At 42.2% G+C, this 19,624-nt stretch overlaps 1 protein-coding gene across 7 annotated transcripts in view; it reads right to left on the minus strand.

The window, feature by feature from the left end:
- PPP2R5C (protein phosphatase 2 regulatory subunit B'gamma) overlaps positions 1-19,624 on the minus strand; it is a 67,378-nt gene that overhangs the window by 6,488 nt on the left and 41,266 nt on the right. For 3 of the 7 annotated variants that reach the window (XM_083349179.1, XM_083349178.1, XM_083349181.1), the window contains 7 exons: positions 19,249-19,357; positions 15,288-15,341; positions 13,810-13,980; positions 12,278-12,405; positions 5,453-5,554; positions 1,086-1,158; positions 318-434 (listed from right to left, as the gene is read on the minus strand). In XM_083349179.1, the coding sequence (XP_083205305.1) occupies positions 318-434; positions 1,086-1,158; positions 5,453-5,554; positions 12,278-12,405; positions 13,810-13,980; positions 15,288-15,341; positions 19,249-19,357 (754 nt within the window). Of the gene's footprint in view, positions 1-317; positions 435-1,085; positions 1,159-5,452; positions 5,555-5,700; positions 5,875-12,277; positions 12,406-13,809; positions 13,981-15,287; positions 15,342-19,248; positions 19,358-19,624 lie in introns of all 7 variants that reach the window. The other 4 variants (XM_083349180.1, XM_083349183.1, XR_014490797.1 and 1 more) reach the window with 3 other exon arrangements.

The raw sequence follows: 19,624 nt of genomic DNA on the forward strand, positions 1-19,624 counted from the left end.
CATGCCTCCCCTGCCACTTGCTTACACTTTTCTACCTGGCAGCAGCCACTTACTTCCTGCTGGCCTTCTTGAAAACTACTTTGGACTTGCAACTTCCTACTGGCTTCTCCACTGACTTTGGTTCTTCCAGCAGGAAGCTGCAGGGAGGTACTCACTGAATGACCCGCAACCCTCCTTTAATGATGGCAATAATACAGGGATTGCCATGGCTAAGTGACGTGGTCAGGTGATGTCACACTTTACAAGTGCATTGCTTAGCTACAGAAATTCCAGCTCCAAATGCCATCTTAACTGGAGGACTACCTGTATATGCTTACCGGACAAGCTTCTTCCTTCACTCCCTTTGTCAGCACCTGCAAGTCTTCAATTAAAGGCCCATCTGTTTCCATTGCAACAGGACTGTTCACTAGAGAGGTGTCACTATATACTGAGTACTAACCAAATACAAAAAGTTACGTCAGATTTTTTTTTATAGCAAATCTCAGATTCTTAAAATTGTTAGAAGCTATAACAATTCAGGCACTTCATTGCCAGAAATGTTAACACCAGTCCACATTTGGATGAACATTTTAGCTTCAAATCGTAAATAAAATGTAACTTGATTTTCTTAAAAGCAAGAGACTTGGCAAAGCTTCAGGGAGATTAAAAGGAAGAAATTCAAAGAAGATTTAATTTATGGAATTTCATTATTAGAGATATTGTCATGGCCATTAACTTTGATGACTTTAAAAGGTCATTTAATAATGAAAATGATCTTGTTGGTCATTACTAATTAAGGCAACAAAGAAACAATGGAAGATAACTATGAATTGCTATGGCTTTAGCTTCATGCTCTGTGCAGCTAGGATCAAATGATATTCTAAATTCCAGATGTGGAAGAGCAAGAATGGGGAAATCTATTGTTTTTATAGATTTGGGGGTGGGTGAGTGGGGATTCCAGGCTATCATATGGTTCCTATTGTCAATGGAGGCCATTAAATATAAAGCTACATTTCTACAAAAGAAGAATAAATAAATGTTACTTTGGTAAACTTTATTCTTCCAAGTAAATCTAAATTAAAATATTCATCCTTGGAATGCCTTACCTGAGGATTTGATTTGGCTAGATTTTCTATTTTGACCCAAGCTTCTTCCCGTTCCTTCATTTTTAGCTTTTCCCTAGGGGAAAAAAAGGAACATTCACACATAACTAAGCAATGCTTAATGAACATAAAGGAATTAAATTAACACAAATACGATAGGAAATACGGGAACTTTTCACATTTATTCTTTTTGATGCATTATAAATAGAACAAACTCTTTTATAATGAGGGGACAATAGATATTAGAATTATGGATAAACAATAATCCCAGAGAAAAAAAGGCTAGGAAGCAGAGATTAAAACACACACACAAACACACCGGGGGGGGCGGGGGGGGAGAGAGACGAGACACCATTCTTACAATCAATTACCGTATATACTTGAGTATAAGCCGACTCGAGTATAAGCCGAGACCCCCAATTTCACCCCCCAAAACTGGAAAAAGTTGTTGACTCGAGTATAAGCCGATCCGCCGTTCTGCAAGCCTCCGCCGCCGGCAGAGGCTGGATCCGCGCTCTGCAAGCCTCTGCCGCCAGCAGAGGCTCGATCCGCCATTTTGCAAGCCTGAATACACAGGAATACCCTGTGTGGCCGCGGCTCTCGGGGAAGCCCTGGCTGTCCGCTTCCTCGCTCCACGCTGCCATTCGGGGCCCGCGCGTTCCCCGGGCAAATCGCGGCGCCCAGCAGCCGAGGAAACACGCCCGCTCCAGTCGCCCCCCCTTCCCTCAGGAGACGCGAAGCAAGTGACCGCCCGGAGCTTACCGAGGACTTGCTTCGGTGCTTCCAGGATCGCGCGCACCTCTCCCAAGCCGCCGCCGTCCAGAGACCTGCCGAAGTTTGGGGAGGTTTGGGGAGGTGCGCGCGCACCTCCCCAAACCTCCCCAAACATCGGCAGGTCTCCGGACCTCCGTGCCCTGCCTGCCTGCTTCTTTCCGCTGCGGAAAGAAGCAGACCTCCGCGCCCTGCCTGCCTGCTTCTTTCCGCAGCAGAAAGAAGCAGGCAGGCAGGGCACAGAGGTCTGCTTCTTTCCGCAGCGGAAAGAAGCAGGCAGGCAGGGCGCGGAGGTCTGCTTCTTTCCGCAGCGGAAAGAAGCAGGCAGGCAGGGCGCGGAGGTCTGCTTCTTTCCGCAGCGGAAAGAAGCAGGCAGGCAGGGCGCGGAGGTCTGCTTCTTTCCGCAGCGGAAAGAAGCAGGCAGGCAGGGCGCGGAGGCCTGCTTCTTTCCGCAGCGGAAAGAAGCAGGCAGGCAGGGCTCGGAGGCCTGCTTCTTTCCGCAGCGGAAAGAAGCAGGCAGGCAGGGCGCGGAGGCCTGCTTCTTTCCGCAGCGGAAAGAAGCAGGCAGGCAGGGCGCGGAGGCCTGCTTCTTTCCGCAGCGGAAAGAAGCAGGCAGGCAGGGCGCGGAGGCCTGCTTCTTTCCGCAGCGGAAAGAAGCAGGCAGGCAGGGCTCGGAGGTCTGCTTCTTTCCGCAGCGGAAAGAAGCAGGCAGGCAGGGCGCGGAGGCCTGCTTCTTTCCGCAGCGGAAAGAAGCAGGCAGGCAGGGCGCGGAGGCCTGCTTCTTTCCGCAGCGGAAAGAAGCAGGCAGGCAGGGCGCGGAGGTCTGCTTCTTTCCGCAGCGGAAAGAAGCAGGCAGGCAGGGCGCGGAGGTCTGCTTCTTTCCGCAGCGGAAAGAAGCAGGGCGCGGAGGACTGCTTCTTTCCGCAGCGGAAAGAAGCAGGCAGGGCGCGGAGGTCTGCTTCTTTCCGCAGCGGAAAGAAGCAGGCAGGCAGGGCGCGGAGGTCTTCTTTCCGCAGCGGAAAGAAGCAGGCAGGGCGCGGAGGTCTGCTTCTTTCCGCAGCGGAAAGAAGCAGGCAGGCAGGGCACGGAGGTCCGGAGACCTGCCGACGTTTGGGGAGGTTTGGGGAGGTGCGCGCGCACCTCCCCAAACTTCGGCAGGTCTGCGGACGGCGGTGGCTTGGGAGAGGTGCGCGCGATCCCGGAAGCACCAAAGCCTCGGCCGCGCACAAGTCCTCGGTAAGTTTTTTTTGTTGACTGGAGTATAAGCCGAAGTGGAATTTTTCAGCCCAAAAAGTGGGCTGAAAAATTCGGCTTATACTCAAGTATATACGGTATACAATTGCTCTGATTTGTTGTTTTCTCTCTACTTTCCACATTTTCATAACTTAAAGTACGAAGCATGTATGGGCAGGCAAAATGAATAAAACATAACAATTCATATTAAAATGAATTTTTAAAGACATTCTTTGACAAGTTGAATATTCTTAAATTCCTCTTTACTTTTGAACAAAAATGGATAATTATAGTATCAGAATGAAGCTCCTAGCTATCTTTTAAGCAAAACTTTGTTCAGTTTTAAGCAATATATTGTGCTATACAATTAATAAATATATATAAGCAATTAAATGTTTACAACTCCATTCTGACCCTTTCTGAATATGCTCAAAGTTTTCTTTGATGATTCTGAAGAAAGTACCGTATTTTCCGGCGTATAAGACGACTTTTTAACCCATGAAAATCTTCTCAAAAGTTGGGGGTCGTCTTATACGCCCAGTCGTCTTATACGCCAGAAAATACTATTCACCTCTCTGATCTTTTCTCTTTTCTGCTGGACGGCGAGATCGCTGGATGAATGGAGGTAGGCGATGGCGACCCGTGGTTAAGCGGCCGACAGCAAACGGGTGATGGAGGGCAAACTCTCGTCAGCTCCTGGGGTGGCTACTGCAGCCGCCGCCACGGCTCTCTCTAGGACTGGCCATGCTGGCACTTCCAATGCTGTCAGGTCCCCGACGAGAGGAGGGGCAGGCGGTCCCCAGAGGCACGCCACTCGACAGTAGGAAGGGAACACCTTTGCTCCCGCCGAGGCACCGCCTGACCTGCGCCGACCAGAAGAATTGCTTGCCCGGTCACGGAGTGCGGAACTGAGAGCAGCAGCGCACCAAGCGAGAGAGCTCAGAGGAAAGAAGGTGAGGCCCCCCTTTGGCGGGGAAGGAGCAAAGCTGGGCCAATCACAGAGCAGGCGGAGCAGGGAAACGTTACGGGGGAAAAAGGGGACGGGGTTTAAAAGGCGAAGCGGGAGGGACGTGGGTGTGGAGACGTTCCGTTAGAAGTAACGGAGGAGGCTCCAGGCGCTTTCTGGATCAGAATGTGCAAACTGAGGGTGCCGCTACAGTCCTCGTGTTCCCCAGGGTTGCCCGTCATGCCAGAGGCATTCCCCGTAGCCCCAGATTCTTTAGCTTCCCACTTTCCTTAATTCGGGCAAATTTTGTGCTTTGTGGAGAAACAATACGCAAATGCCGTTCGTTTAACCACGCAAAACTGAGGGGAAACCTTGGTATTTGGGAACGGAAAGGCTTAAGACTTTTCATTTCTGTTTTATGCATGGGCTGGGAGGGTCACGAAGTTTATCTCTTTTATTTTAGCAACATCGTGGCACTTATAAAAAAAGGGTACTAACACTAAATGAGTTGTTAATATGCAGATTGTGTGCCAGAAGTGAAATATTGAGTTATTAGCCCAAACCCTATAATTTAACAGGAAAAGTAGGGGGTCGTCTTATATGCCCAGTCGTCTTATACACCGGAAAATACGGTATAGGTAATCCCTGAGTTACCTGCGTTCACTTAACACTCGTTCAAAGTTACGTGATGACCGCCCCCTAGTGCTTATGAGCAAGTCCCGAAGTTATTAATATTGCAGCACCACGGCAGTCATTCACCCTTATGAGAGACCGCAGAGACTCTGCAACATTCACCCTAGTTATTCCCTCCCTCTGGGTCTTCCTAGGCACCACGTCTTCAATATTCACCCTGTGAAGATCAGGATCCTTCGCTTTCTTGGCTGCTTCAGGCCTTCGGTACGTTCGCAGAGAATGGAGGCCTAAAGTAACGCAAGATCATGCGAGATCAGTGGGGTGAGATCTTACGCTACTGATCTTGCGTGATCTCATGGTACTTTAGGCCTCTGTTCTCTGCAACAGAGAACAGAACCGAAGCTGGGAGATGCTTCCATGTGCCTCTGGAGGCTGGATTGGGGCTCCGAAGGCATTTTTCAGGCCACTGCAGCCCGAATCTGAGGCCGGGGGACACTTCTGCGCCCCCCAGCAGCCCAATCCAGGTTCCAGAGGCCTTTTCCAGGCCGCTGCGGCCTGGATCTAAGGCCGGGGAATTCTTCCGAGCCCTGATCTGGACTCCAGAGGCATTTTCCAGGCCGTTGTCACCCGGATCAAGCCGGGGGGGCGGGGGCGGGACACAGAAGCGTCCCCCAGCCTCAGATCCGGGCTACAGAAGCACAGTACAAAATTTATAACAAACGTAGCAGGATGTTTTCATAGATAAGAATGATAAATAAAAATTAGAACATGTTAAGAAGAAACTCACTTAAGTTTTTCTGCTTTAAATTGCTGAGTGCAGTCATCAAACAATTTTTGGTTCATTTCCATGAAGAGTTTCAGAGCATTGTAAATCAAGCCATGTATTGTCCTATAAATTAAAAAAAAACAAATTCAAAACAGATTCAGGCTTTGCAGTGCATACATTCACAAAAAGCCCCCAAAGCAAATGGATGTTTCCATTAGCTAAAAGTGGCACACAGAAACTAAAGATTCAATGAGGAATATAATACTTACGAATTCTGTGAATACACACCAATGTGTTCTGCATCTGTGCAGTTGCACATATCCCAGAGTTAGAATGTTTGGCAGGAAACTGCCATCTTGCCCACTACATATGCACTGGGAATGGTTTCTGCTGATTCTGTTAGTTGCTGTGGAGATATCCTCAGACCCAGTGATGCACAGCACCTAACAGGGATGGATAGTAGGCTGTGTGAATTCACAGAAGACCACTTGAAGAATCACAATTCAGGTCAGTAATTAGTTCTTCTTCATCATGGTCTCTGAAATTCACACCAGTGGGGGAATAGTAAGCTGCATCCCTGAATATGGGAAGTGGTTCAGAGATTTATAGATGAACAAAACTGCTCTTCCAAATTCTACCTTTCTTGATGGTAAGTATGACTAATCTAATGAGGCAACAGTAATCCTTTGACTGCTTCCCAGTAACAAAAGAATAGACACGAGGCTTGCTGAAACCTCTTGAAGTTAGAAGCAAATCCCCGAAGGATATTCAAGAAATGGAGTGATATTCTAAAATAATGACTGAGAATAAAAAGAAGAAAGGTCAAATAATTATCTGAAACAAATGGAATTTTAAGAATGACTTTGTAAGAAAATTCTGACTCAAAAATTAGTTTGCTATAAAAGATGAAATAAGTTGGGTCTGAATATGTGGTAGAGGTCACTTATTCATCTCGATGATAAAACGTTTTCTAGGATAAATTGTAGATCAATTTCAAGTGGTAAATAGCAAGGAAGAAAAAAATAATATGAACAATTTCATAAAAATTTGACTAATACCAGAAAACATAGAACAACCATCTTCATAGAAATAGTATTCAGCAATCACCATTAGGAAAATTATTACCGTAATGAAACAAAAGCTAAATTGGCATTTATCACTTTTACTAAAAAGAACAGCAGATGTGTTTCTTTCAACCAGACTTAACTACTGCCATATACATAGACAAGTCCATGAAATTTTCCTGGCAAATCTTTTTGGAAATAATATGCCATCTTCCTAGGGCTGAAAGGAAAAGACTGGTCCAAAGACATTCTGTTGGCTGTTGTGTCTAAGGCAGGACTAAAACTTGTAGTCTGCTTGTGAACTTTAATTCAGTGCCTTTAGTTGGCTACTAAACTGGTTCTCGTATGAGGAACATATCAAGTATATGGACCAAAACATTTTTAGTATAACATACAAGGTGTACAAAAGCCAAGATCTGCAAAGACTTTACAAAGCATCAAAAGAATCTCACTGTTGGAAAGTATTAGTCAGGAGAAGGGTACAAAAAAATGTCCAAGGTACTGGATATACCATGGAATACAATGAAAACAGTCATCAACAAGTGGAGAAAATATGGCATAAGAGTGACATTAACAAGAACTGGTTGTTCCTCCGTAACTGATGATAAAAGAAGAAAACTGGCCTGAGAGACTGCCAAGAGGCCTACAACAAGATTAAAGTAGCTACAGGAATTTCTGGCAAGTACTGGTTGTGTACTGAGCCAAAGCCGAAAGGACGCTCAGCTGTGGATGTGTCTGGTGGTGAAAGGAAAGTCCGATGCTGTAAAGATTTTTTCTCCATAGGAACCTGGAATGTAAGATCCATGAATCAAGGAAAGCTGGACGTGGTCAAACAAGAGATGACAAGACTGAACATCGACATCTTAGGTATCAGCGAACTAAAATGGACAGGAATGGGTGAATTTAATTCAGATGACCATCAGGTATACTACTGCGGGCAAGAATCCCTCAGAAGAAATGGAGTAGCCTTCATAGTCAATAAAAGAGTAGGAAAAGCAATACTGGGATACAATCCTCAAAATGACAGAATGATCTCAGTTCGAATCCAAGGCAAACCATTCAATATCACAGTAGTCCAAGTCTATGCCCCAACCACTGAAGCTGAAGAGGATGAAATTGACCGGTTCTATGAAGCCCTACAGCATCTTATAGAACTAACACCAAAAAATGATGTCCTTATCATCATGGGGGATTGGAATGCTAAAGTAGGAAGCCAAAAGATAACTGGAATAACAGGCAAGTTTGGCCTTGGAGTACAAAATGAAGCAGGGCACAGGCTGATAGAATTTTGTCAAGAGAATACGATGGTCATAGCAAACACTCTTTTCCAACAACCCAAGAGACGGCTGTACACATGGACATCACCAGACAGTCAACACAGAAATCAGATTGACTATATGCTCTGCAGCCAAAGATGGAGAAGCTCTATACAGTCAGTAAAAACAAGACCAGGAGCTGACTGTGGCTCAGACCATGAGCTTCTCCTTGCAAAGTTTAGGCTTAAACTGAAGAAAGTAGGGAAAAGCACTAGGCCACTCAGGTATGAATTAAATCATATCCCTGTTGAATATACAGTAGAGGTGACAAATAGATTTAAGGAATTAGATCTGATAGACAGAGTGCCTGAAGAACTATGGACAGAGGTTCGCGACATTGTACAACAGGTAGCAACCAAAACCATCCCAAAGAAAAAGAAATGCAAGAAAGCAAAATGGCTGTCTGAGGAAGCTTTGCAAATAGCTGAGGAAAGGAGGGAAGCGAAAGGCAAGGGAGAAAAACATAGATATGCCCAATTGAATGCAGAATTCCAGAGAATAGCTAGAAGAGATAAGAATGCCTTCTTAAATGAACAGTGCAAAGACATAGAAGAAAACAATAGAATAGGGAGGACCAGAGATCTTTTCAAGAAAATTGGAGAGATGAAGGGAACGTTTAATGCAAAAATGGGCATGATAAAGGACCAAAATGGCAGGGACCTAACAGAGGCAGAAGAGATTAAGAAGAGGTGGCAAAATTACACAGAAGAACTATACAAAAATGAGCTTAACATCCCTGATAATCACAATGAGGTGGTCAATGACCTCGAGCCAGACATCCTAGAATGTGAAGTGGGCCTTAGAAAAGCTGAGCAACAACAAAGCTAGTGGAGGTGACAGTATTCCAGCTGAGCTATTCAAAATCTTAAAAGACAGTGCAGTAAAAGTGCTACACTCAATTTGCTAGCAAATTTGGAAAACTCAACAGTGGCCACAGGATTGGAAAAGATCAGTTTACATCCCAATTCCAAAGAAAGGCAGTGCCAAAGAATGTTCAAACTATCGCACCATTGCACTCATTTCTCATGCTAGTAAAGTCATGCTTAAAATCCTACAAGCTAGACTTCAGCAGTATGTGCATCGAGAACTACCAGAAGTACAGGCAGGATTTCGAAGAGGCAGAGGAACTAGAGATCAAATTGCCAACATACGCTGGATCATGGAGAAAGCTAGGGAGTTCCAGAAAAACATCTACTTCTGCTTCATTGACTATGCTAAAGCCTTTGATTGTGTGGATCATAACAAACTGTGGCAAGTTCTTAAAGAGATGGGAGTACCAGACCATCTTATTTGTCTCTTGAGAAACCTATATGCGGGTCAAGAAGCAACAGTGAGAACTGGACATGGAACCACTGATTGGTTCAAAATTGGGAAAGGAGTCCGGCAAGGCTGTATACTGTCGCCTTGCCTATTTAACTTATATGCAGAGCACATCATGAGAAAGGCAGGGCTAGATGAATCAAAAGTTGGAATTAAGATTGCCGGAAGAAATATCAACAACCTAAGATACGCAGATGATACCACTCTAATGGCAGAAAGTGAAGAAGAACTAAAGAGCCTCTTGTTGCGGGTGAAGAAGGAGAGTGTAAAACTTGGGTTGAAACTCAACATTAAGAAAACCAAGATCATGGCATCTGGCCCTCTCAATTCCTGGCAAATAGATGGGGAAGAAATGGAGGTAGTGACAGATTTTATTTTCCTGGGCTCCAAGATCACTGCAGATGGGGACTGTAGCCAAGAAATTAAAAGACGCTTGCTCCTCGGAAGGAAAGCCATGGCAAATCTAGACAGCACACTAAAAAGCAGAGACATCACCCTGTCAACAAAAGTGCGTATAGTCAAGGCTATGGTCTTCCCAGTTGCAATGTATGGCAGTGAAAGTTGGACCATAAGAAAGGCTAAGCGCCAAAGAATTGAGGCCTTTGAACTATGGTGCTGGAGAAGACTCCTGCGAGTCCCTTGGACTGCAAGGCGATCAAACCGGTCAGTCCTAGAGGAGATCAATCCAGACTGCTTTTTAGAAGGCCAGATCCTGAAGCTAAAACTCAAATACTTTGGCCACCTAATGAGAAGGAAGGACTCACTGGAGAAGAGCCTAATGCTGGGAAAGATCGAGGGCAATAGAAGAAGGGGACAACAGAGAATGAGGTGGCTGGATGGAGTCACTGAAGCAGTAGGCGTGAGCTTAAATGGACTCCAGAAGATGGTAGAGGACAGGAAGGCCTGGAGGAATGTTGTCCATAGGGTCGCGATGGGTCGGACACGACTTCGCAGCTAACAACAACAACTGCTTGTGTACTACATGTGACAACAATCTCCCATATTCTTTGTATGTCTGGTCTGTCAGGTAGGGTGGCAAGATGGAAACATTTTCTTACAAAGAAAAACAACATACAAGTCTCACTACATTTTGTAAAAACCTGTATCAAGTAGACAAAAGCAGGTGGAAAAACGTGTTATGGTTTGATGAAACCATGGTTTGCCATTATTGCAAAAAGTATGGTTGGCGTAAAAACAACACTGCACATCACCAAAAGTACATCATACCAACAGTGAAGCACGGTGGTGGTAGTATTATACTTTGGGGCTGCTTTTTTTCAGATGGAACTTTAGTCAAGGTGGAGGGAATTATGAACAGTTCTAAATATCAGTCAATTCTGGCACAAAATTTTTAGGCCTCTGATGGAATGCTGAAGTTAAACACAACACAACAATGACCTAAAGCATACCTCCAAATCAACAAAAGAATGGCTTCACCAGAAGATCAAAGTTTTGGAATGGCCTAGCAAGAGCCCAGACCTGAATCCAGTTGAAAATCTGTTACTTGAAGAAGGCTGTGCACAGGAGATGCCCTTGCAATCTGATAGATTTGGAGCGCTTTTGCAAGGAAGAGTGGGCAAAGATTCCCAAGGCAAGATGTGCCATGCTGATAGGCTCCTACCCAAAAAGACTGAATGCTGACATAAAATCAAAAGGTCCTTTAACAAAGTTATTAGTTTAAGGGTATACACACTTATGCAACTATGTTATTGTGTGTTTTTATTGTTATTTTCCACCCTAAAATATTTCACTTTGTTTTTCAATTGAATTGCATGTTATATTAAATGTAGAAAAAAATTGGGAGGTGATTCATCTTGGTCTCATTTTTTTACATCTCAAAAAACATTTTAGCGGGTATATAGCTTTTGTATATCCACTGTATGAAAAAAAACATTGCATGATACATATTGGTCTTATGCCTAACAAAAAAGAATTGAAAAGATTAGCGTGAAGTATGATTACTCTATGGATTTGTACAGGAAGATGAAGCTATCACAGAAAGTTCAAACTCTGGGAAGTTCAAATGATGATTTGACCAGACACAGAACCTATTGGTGTGGATCACAGAGAACAAAACAAACTATTACTTTTCATTAGTAAAACAAACTCCTATTTTTACCCCATATTAACATGAAGTTTAAGAATTGAAGTCTGGCAATACTGCATAAAGCAAAATTCCACATAGCAACTTTTGCAGAAAACATATATCCATCACCCACTAATTAGCTGTAGTCTAACTTGATTATACTGACAGATGTGAATATACCTAACTAAAATATATATTATTATATATATTACAAATACATCAGGATAAAAATTCCAATGAACACAGCTACAATCTAAAAGTCTATATTTCATTATAAACACATTTTGGGGGAAAATTAGGTTGCTTCATCAACTCATATATCAAACTAATATAGCAATTTAGTAACTGATATTGTTAAAATTATCTTATATTGATCCAAAAGCAAACCTGTAACAATTATACTGCTTACTTACTTTGCATTTTTTTAATGGTAGATTTATTCAGTATCCTTGGTTACCCTATAGGTAATTCTTAGTTTACTTGCATTTTATAGGAGAAACATGTTTTATTTCCTCTCTTCTATATGAAACATTCTTTTATAGCTGAAATTTCTACCCACATTCTTATCCACATAACCTATTATCCACCAAAAAATAATCCCTTTGTTAATGGCCTATAAAACGTATAAAATTAATAAGTATAATAAATATAATAACATTTTTAAATATTGGATTTAGGGGGCAGGATGTACAAGCAACATTTGTATTACTCATGTACATTGAGCATTTGGCAGACAATGGTGTATAAATTATCTCATGTTAATCTGATACTTAAGCCTTTTGTAAGTTGTGCCAATGTCAAACTAATTCATGTCAGCCTTTGAGGGTGAGCTGAAAATTCAGAACAAATTACACATGTAAAGATCTGCACATTTTCTCAGTCCCTTATAAGATGTAACAGATAGCTTCACTGATTGTACTGAAGGAATAGTCTTATGTTCTTTATATTCATGGGAAATTCAAGGGCACTACACAAACACTACCATAATTTATAAAAAGTCTTCCAACTGAGCTATGTTAGATTTTATGTATTAAGAAATATAAAACAAAAAGATTCTTACTTGTTCCAGTGAGTCTTTGAATTTCGATACAAGGATGGAAACATGATAGGTAAAATCTTAGCTGCATTGTCACTGATTAAGCTCATAATATATTCATTATTCCAGTAGTATAGTGCTCGTTCTGCCACCTAAGGTACATGAGATAGGTAACCATTTAGCAACATCTACAAACTGTAAAATGCCTATTATATTCTCTTTTTTATGGTGCAATCATGCTTTAATCTTATTTGAGCTATTTCTAGCAGTTCATGTTCTCTGCATGCAACATCTTTTATATAGATCAGGGGTCCCCAACCTGTGGGTCGCAGCCCGGTAGTGGGCCATGGCCTACTGGCTACCAGGCCATGGATCAGGCTGGCCAGTGTGTGCGCACTCTCCCTCATTTGCACTAGCGCCATGGAGCGCAAAAACAGGACGCTGCGCCATGGGGCACAAAAATCGGCTGCTGCTGCGTCTTGGGACACAAAAATGGGAATGCTGCTGTGCCTCTGGGCACGAAAACAGGATGCTGACGCTGCGCCTCTGGGCGTGAAAACAAGCCACTGCCGTGCGAAAACGGGCTGCCGCTGCACTGCAAAGCACAAAAACAGCCGCAGCACCGCAGGAAGAAGGCGCTGCACCATGCAAGTATGGGGCAGTATCTTAATGCAAGAACAGGGCAGATACTAACAAGTATCATGCGGGCGCTAGCCCATCCCGTTTGCGCTGCGCGTGTGCTCAAGACTCCGTGTGCACACGCATGCATGTAAAATGCTTCTTCCTCCCTTTTCCTCTGGTCTGCCAACTGACAAAGGTTGATGATCTCTGATATAGATGGTGGTATGTGACTGGTAACTGCTAGAACTGCCACTACTCAACTGTGTAATGCTCATAGAAATGTCAGAATTACATTCTGACAATGCCCCTTTGCTAATGTCACAGAAAAGGCCTTCACAACTTATAGCACCTGATCTAACACATTTTCTGCCATGAGTTTGCCTTGGAAAAACTGTAGCATACTGTAGTGCAATACATTTACAAAGCATAGAGGTAGTCCTAAATTAACAATATAATTGGGATTAGTATTTCTGTTGCTAAGTGTTGTAGTCAGAAAGCGCAATATCATGTGACCATGCCACTTAGCGACAACAATTCCAGCAATCTCCAGTTACCTGTTTTAAGCAAGGCCTCAAGTGATCATGACTTCCGACTTCCTGCCAGCTGCCCCATTGTCTTTGCTTGTGGGAAACTGACCAGAAATATCACAAATCATGATCCTTTGCCTGCAAGATGCTATTCTGGTCAGAAATCTGAGCTGGTTGCTGAGCACACAGATCGCAATCATGCAACTGCAGGTCTGCTACACCAGCCAGAATTTGAAAGACCAGTTATAACAACCACTCATCCAGCACTGTTGCAAGTTCAAATAATCACTAAAGTGGTCACTAAACGACTACCTGTAATTCAAATTGACCTAATAACTGACTAATGGCATGACACGTTAATGTTTTTTTTAAAAAAAACAGACAATTAAATGTATTAGAATGACCAACCTGAAAGTGGGGACTGGAGACGCACTTCGCTAGCTGCCTGAAAAGAGGTTCCATAACCTTCACAAATTCAGTTGGTTCAATAACATCTAAAATTTCTTCTAATTCATTTAAAAACATAACTTCTTTTGGACTATGAGTCTTTGGCCAGTATTTGAGTAGTGCCATCACCACCTGAAAATAAAATACCCAAATACCTAGGTTTCTAATTCCTTGCCTCAAATATTATTTATACATCATTAGTGCCATATATAACACAAATTCTTATCATCAGTATAGGGCATTACAAAGAAACTTTTGATCTTTTGATCAAGTGTGTTAGTTTGAAATATTGACTTCAGCAAACATGACTAAACAAAGTTTTGACATCTTCACAGGGTGATCTCAAAGAGTCCTGTTTATTCAAGTAAGAAATTATCATTTTCTTATTTAGAACTTTTGTGTACAGAAAATAAAGCCAGGTCAGTTAGGAGAAATACAGCATAGTGATTGGGGCTTCTGGAAATTAAAATGGCTATTACTAATTCTTTTTAAAGTCTCCAAATAGTAAATTAAAACTAGTAATTAATAATAATTAATAATTCAAGTGACACTCAATGGTTTATTGCCTGTATAAACAATACTTATTTCTATGTTAATTTATTTGTATCCTGCCTTTATTTACAAATAGCTTAAGGTGATAAACATATGCAATATTCCATCCTTCTCCTATTTTTTCCACAGCAACTCTGTAAGCTGAGAGAGAGTGACTGGCCCAAAGTCACCCAGCCAGCTTTCATGCTTATGGCAGGACTGTACATAGTCTCATGATTTCTAGTATGGTGCCTTAACCATTAGACGAAATTGGTTCAACTGGGAAGTAAAAACCCATAACAATAACCACATAGCTCCCACGTAGAAACATATACAACAAAACCAAAGAATAAAGCATTATTCCTGCTAAGTAGGTTATTTATGTTGCCATTTAGAGCTTCAATGTTTAATAAGAGATGAAAACAATTATATTTATAGTTAATATGTTCACGCCATAAAACAGTGTGAAATTTCACTAAGTACATGTGGAGATGTATTATGAAATAATAAAATTTCTTATATTACTCTGGTGTCTATTATTATTTCCATTATCTTCTGAAACAATGCAATCCAGAAAAAGAAATTTTAAAATGAAATATGTGTGTCATTGTTTGGTACTTAACATGATCATTTTTATAGTACCAGTAGTAGTTTTAACCCAGTATATGTACATATATCATTCTGTAAACTCTTAACCGTAAACAGTCCACAAATTGTTCAATTTTAAATCATTTTTAAAGGCACATTATCTTAAGTTGTTCAAGCTGTACCATTCTGAACATATGATATGAATAGTGCAATGTGGAAGTTAGCTATTGCAGATGAAGTAATAAGAATACAATTTTAAAAATACACTATTTAAATAATTAGATAATATTTTCAAAAGGAAGAAGAAAAACTAGACTTACTGGCTCAGTAAGTGTGCTGTCCTTTTCTAAAAACTGAACTACGCAGTAAGCCAGCTAAATTGAAAGAAGATAATAATGCTATTAATCTGTGGTTCAACAGAAATCTAATATATTAGTATAAAATGTTTATCTAGGTGAATAAATAAAACAGAATGTCAAACCCAAAAGAAAAAAGTGATCTGAATTTCAGACAAATTTTTAGCGAATGTTTGAAAAATGTAACAATATAGAAATATCTGAAAAATAGAAGTAAAATCATCAGTGGAGAAAAATCTAAAATCACAGAGTTAATTGTTCTTAAAAATGTCTGGGAAAAATAAAAGATGACTTAGTATGAAAAAATGCCATGTATAGATAAATTATCAGGATTTCCTACGTATTTTCTTTCCAAAGTAACATTTATGAGGCCCCAGATAATGATAGCAAAGAAAGAAACTTTCTTCTGCTCATGTAGTGATGCCAATTCATTCAAAGAGTAATTTGCCATGACACACTCTTTTTCTGGGATTGTGAGTGTAGCTTAGTACTCACAAGTTCAAATTAATCCTGAAAGTACTATATGTGCAGCCCCCCACATATAAATAATTGGCTGAATATGACAAAGTAGTTTGTATACTTCAGACCTCAACCGTAGAACTCATTTAACATTCCAGATTCTAGACCTTTCAATGTTGCACTAACTGTGGCAATCAAAGCTGGAATTAAGAATTTTAGTTTTCACATACAGATAAAATAAACCATCTTTCCAAGTATCTTCTATTATGTTTATCTATTTCATCAGGCTATGAGGTATTGTATTATATTATACTGCAATGCACATTCATACAAAATAGCAAATCACACAAAAATCTTAGAACATGGTAGAGCAAATCTAAGGATGCTAAAGTAGAAATAATATATATAGCAGAGGAGATGCCATTTTATTTTAAAAAATACCAGGCATTTATTTCAATGGAAGGCAAAGTAAATATATCATCCTCAAGTCTAGTGTATTTGCCATTCTTGTTTGAATATGTCAGAACCCAGTAAATCAAAGGTTATTCCTGATCCTTCCTTTTTAAATTCCACTCTTTAAAAAACATGCATGCCAGCTAAATGCAGATCTACAAATTTCCACAGAATGTATTTTAACAATAAACTGTCCATCCACACAAATATGGTATTAGTTTGTAAAAGTACTTCCCCACCCACCCCAAAAAAACCCAGAGGGAAAAAAACTCTGAAAATAGGTAGAGGACTGAAACTTTGCAGAAGAAAAAATGATGTGGAAGATATATCTAGAAACCTCATGACTAGCTGATGTAAGCACTACATGCAATAAATGATAATTCAAAACTATACCATTCAAAAACCAACTAAAACTTGAGGATATCTTCAAGACATGGGACTGAGTTGTTTGAGAGACAGCTTTTCCCTGATTACATCAACCTGTTCTAGTAGGTCCAGCAGGACAGATATAGTACGGGTCTCACTTATTACAAGGTACAGTCTGGTGTGGATCAGAAAAAGAGCCTTTTCTGTCTTGGATCCTGCCCTTTGGAATATCATCTCCCCAGAGATTAGATGGTTTTATCCCAAACTTGGAGATCCAGATATTTCTTTATTTGACTTTTATAGCTGCCTATCTCAACAAGTAGTTCTTGATGGAGCACTTATACAATACTTATGGTGAATTTGTTGTTGGTTATTCTGTTTTCATCTCAGTTGCTGATTATCTTCAGTTGTTTTTACTGTTACTTTTTTACAGTGTATTTAACTGTTGTTAGATACCCCAAATTATGAACTTTAGATGGGGAGCCACATATAGTGAAATAAATTCCCAACAGATTTTAATTTTTATTTTTAGCAAATCAATCGCACTGTTTGCCCTATTTAGTAATATGACAAAACAAGATATTCTATTTTTTATAATTATAATCCCTCAGAAATTTACATTTACCTACTGAATTTATTATATATGCCTTCAATGTTAAAGAGTTAGGGGCAGCCATTCTTAAAAAGCATTCATTGAACTGTTTCAAACTTTGTCTCATTAATTAGTACTGTTAATTATGTTCTTACTATCAACAGATCAATTTGGGGCATTAATTCTACCTGCACTTCTAGACTAGACTCCACACCCTACTCCTATGAAGCTGTAGTTACTAACATACAAAAATTTTGATTTCTCTACTTCACTAGATGAAGCTGTATGAAACACTACTGAAGATTACAATTTCAATTATATACTACAGGTAATCATTGAAACTTGAAACTCCTATCTAGTTTTAGTCCTTCTATTCATTTAATTATTCCAATAACCCCTATGAAAAGATATACTAGGGCAGACATGTCAAACACAAGGCCCGCGGGCCACAAATGGCCCGCCACATGATTGAATCTGGCCCGCACAACTCTCCCAGAAATTACAAAGGTTCGGCCCCCACCAGCTTGGCGCCGGCCCGGGTGAGCACTTGCTCAGTAGGAGGCAAGTGCACGTGGGCTGGTGGAGCCCAGCACACGTACACTTGCCTCATTAATCTCCTGCGGCTCCAAAAAAAAAAAGTGGAGGAGGAGGTAGGAGGGAGTGAGGTGGGACGCTGGGGGGAGGACGAGCAACACCCAACCGGTGAGGGGGAAGAGGTACCCAGGCAGGAAGGCAGCGTGTGAGCTACTTTGCCGGGTGCTGCTGAGGGCAAGCAGAGGCACCCAGCCCGGATCCTGCAAGGCCCGGCCGAGACGCGCCCCCAGCAGCGGAGCTGCTCCAGCTCCTCTGCCGGGCTTGTTTTTCATGCGAGGTACTTTGCCTGATGCTGCTGGGGACACGTCTCGGCCGGGGCCTTGCAGGATCCGGGACGGGCGCCTCTGCTTCCCCTCAGCAGCACCCGGCAAAGTAGCTCGCATGCGAAACAAGCCCGGCAGAGGAGCTGGAGCAGAGGCACCCAGCCTGGATCCTGCAAGGCCCCGGCTGAGACGTGCCCCCAGCAGTGGAGCTGCTCCGGTTCCTCTGCCGGGCTTGTTTCACGTGTGAGCTACATTGCCGGGTGCTGCTGAGGGCGAGCAGAGGCACCCGGCCCGGATCCTGCAAGGCCCCGGCCGAGACGCGCCCCCAGCAGCGGAGCTGCTCCAGTTCCTATGCCGGGCTTGTTTCGCATGCGAGCTACTTTGCCGGGCGCTGCTGAGGGCGAGCAGAGGTGCCCAGCCCGGATCCTGGAAGGCCCCGGCCGAGATGCGCCCCCAGCAGCGGAGCTGTTCCGGCTCCTCTGCCGAGCTTCTTTCATGCACGGGCTCCTCTGCCAGGCCTGTTTCATGTGCGAGCTACTTTGCCTGACGCTGCTGGGGGCGCGTCTCGGCCGGGGCCTTCCAGGATCCGGGCCGGGCGCCTCTGCTCGCCCTCAGCAGCGCCCGGCAAAGTAGCTCACACGCAAAACAAGCCCGGCAGAGGAACCGGAGCAGCTCCACTGCTGGGGGCACGTCTCGGCCGGGGCCTTGCAGGATCCAGGCTGGGCGCCTCTGCTCGCCGCTCCGGCTCCTCTGCCGGGCTTGTTTCGTGTGTGAGCTACTTTGCCGGGTGCTGCTGAGGGCAAGCAGAGGTGCCCGGCCCGGATCCTGCAAGGCCCCGGCTGAGACGCGCCCCCAGCAGCGTCAGGCAAAGTAGCTCGCATGCAAAACAAGCCCGTTATTTATTGTAGATTAAGGACAGAGAAAATACCCAAATAAATATTCACAAGCAAGTATTTTAATACTTATCCAAGAAGGGCATATTCATCTATTTTAGCATTTTTCTTGAGAAAGCTTAAAATACTTGAAATTAAAATAAATATTCAACTTACACAAAGCAGTCTAACAAGTAAAAAATATAAGAAAAGTTGATAAGTTTTCAGAAATAAAAGAAAATGATTTTATTTCAGTTTCCTACTTAAAATTTGCAGTTATGTAATTTATCAATAGTATGAAAACAAGTACACATCAAACTATTTACCTGTGGATGATAGACACTGAGTGATTTTACTTTGTGCAAAGGTAGTAATACCTTGAGAAGGAAAATTTTGTGCTCTTCTTTTAATGGTAAGGCAAATCCATTGATTATACTAAAGAAGAAAAAAGTGTGTTAGAATGAGAAAATCTATTGTATTGCTGCATTTTAATTTCATTTAAAAGAAAAACATACTCTTCCATTAGCTTTAAGCTATGCTATCATTCAAGTATTTTTGTTAAGACTTCTCAAATATCTTACAAATATAAATGAAGACAACAATTTGGTTATTGTATATAAGAATTATTTTCCAGATTTCTGTAATGGTAAACCACAACCCCATTCTGCTACACCAATTCCACTGACAAGAGTTTCTCAGTTA

This window comes from Vipera ursinii, assembly GCF_947247035.1.
Source record: "Vipera ursinii genome assembly, chromosome: 1".
Lineage (NCBI taxonomy): Eukaryota > Metazoa > Chordata > Lepidosauria > Squamata > Viperidae > Vipera > Vipera ursinii.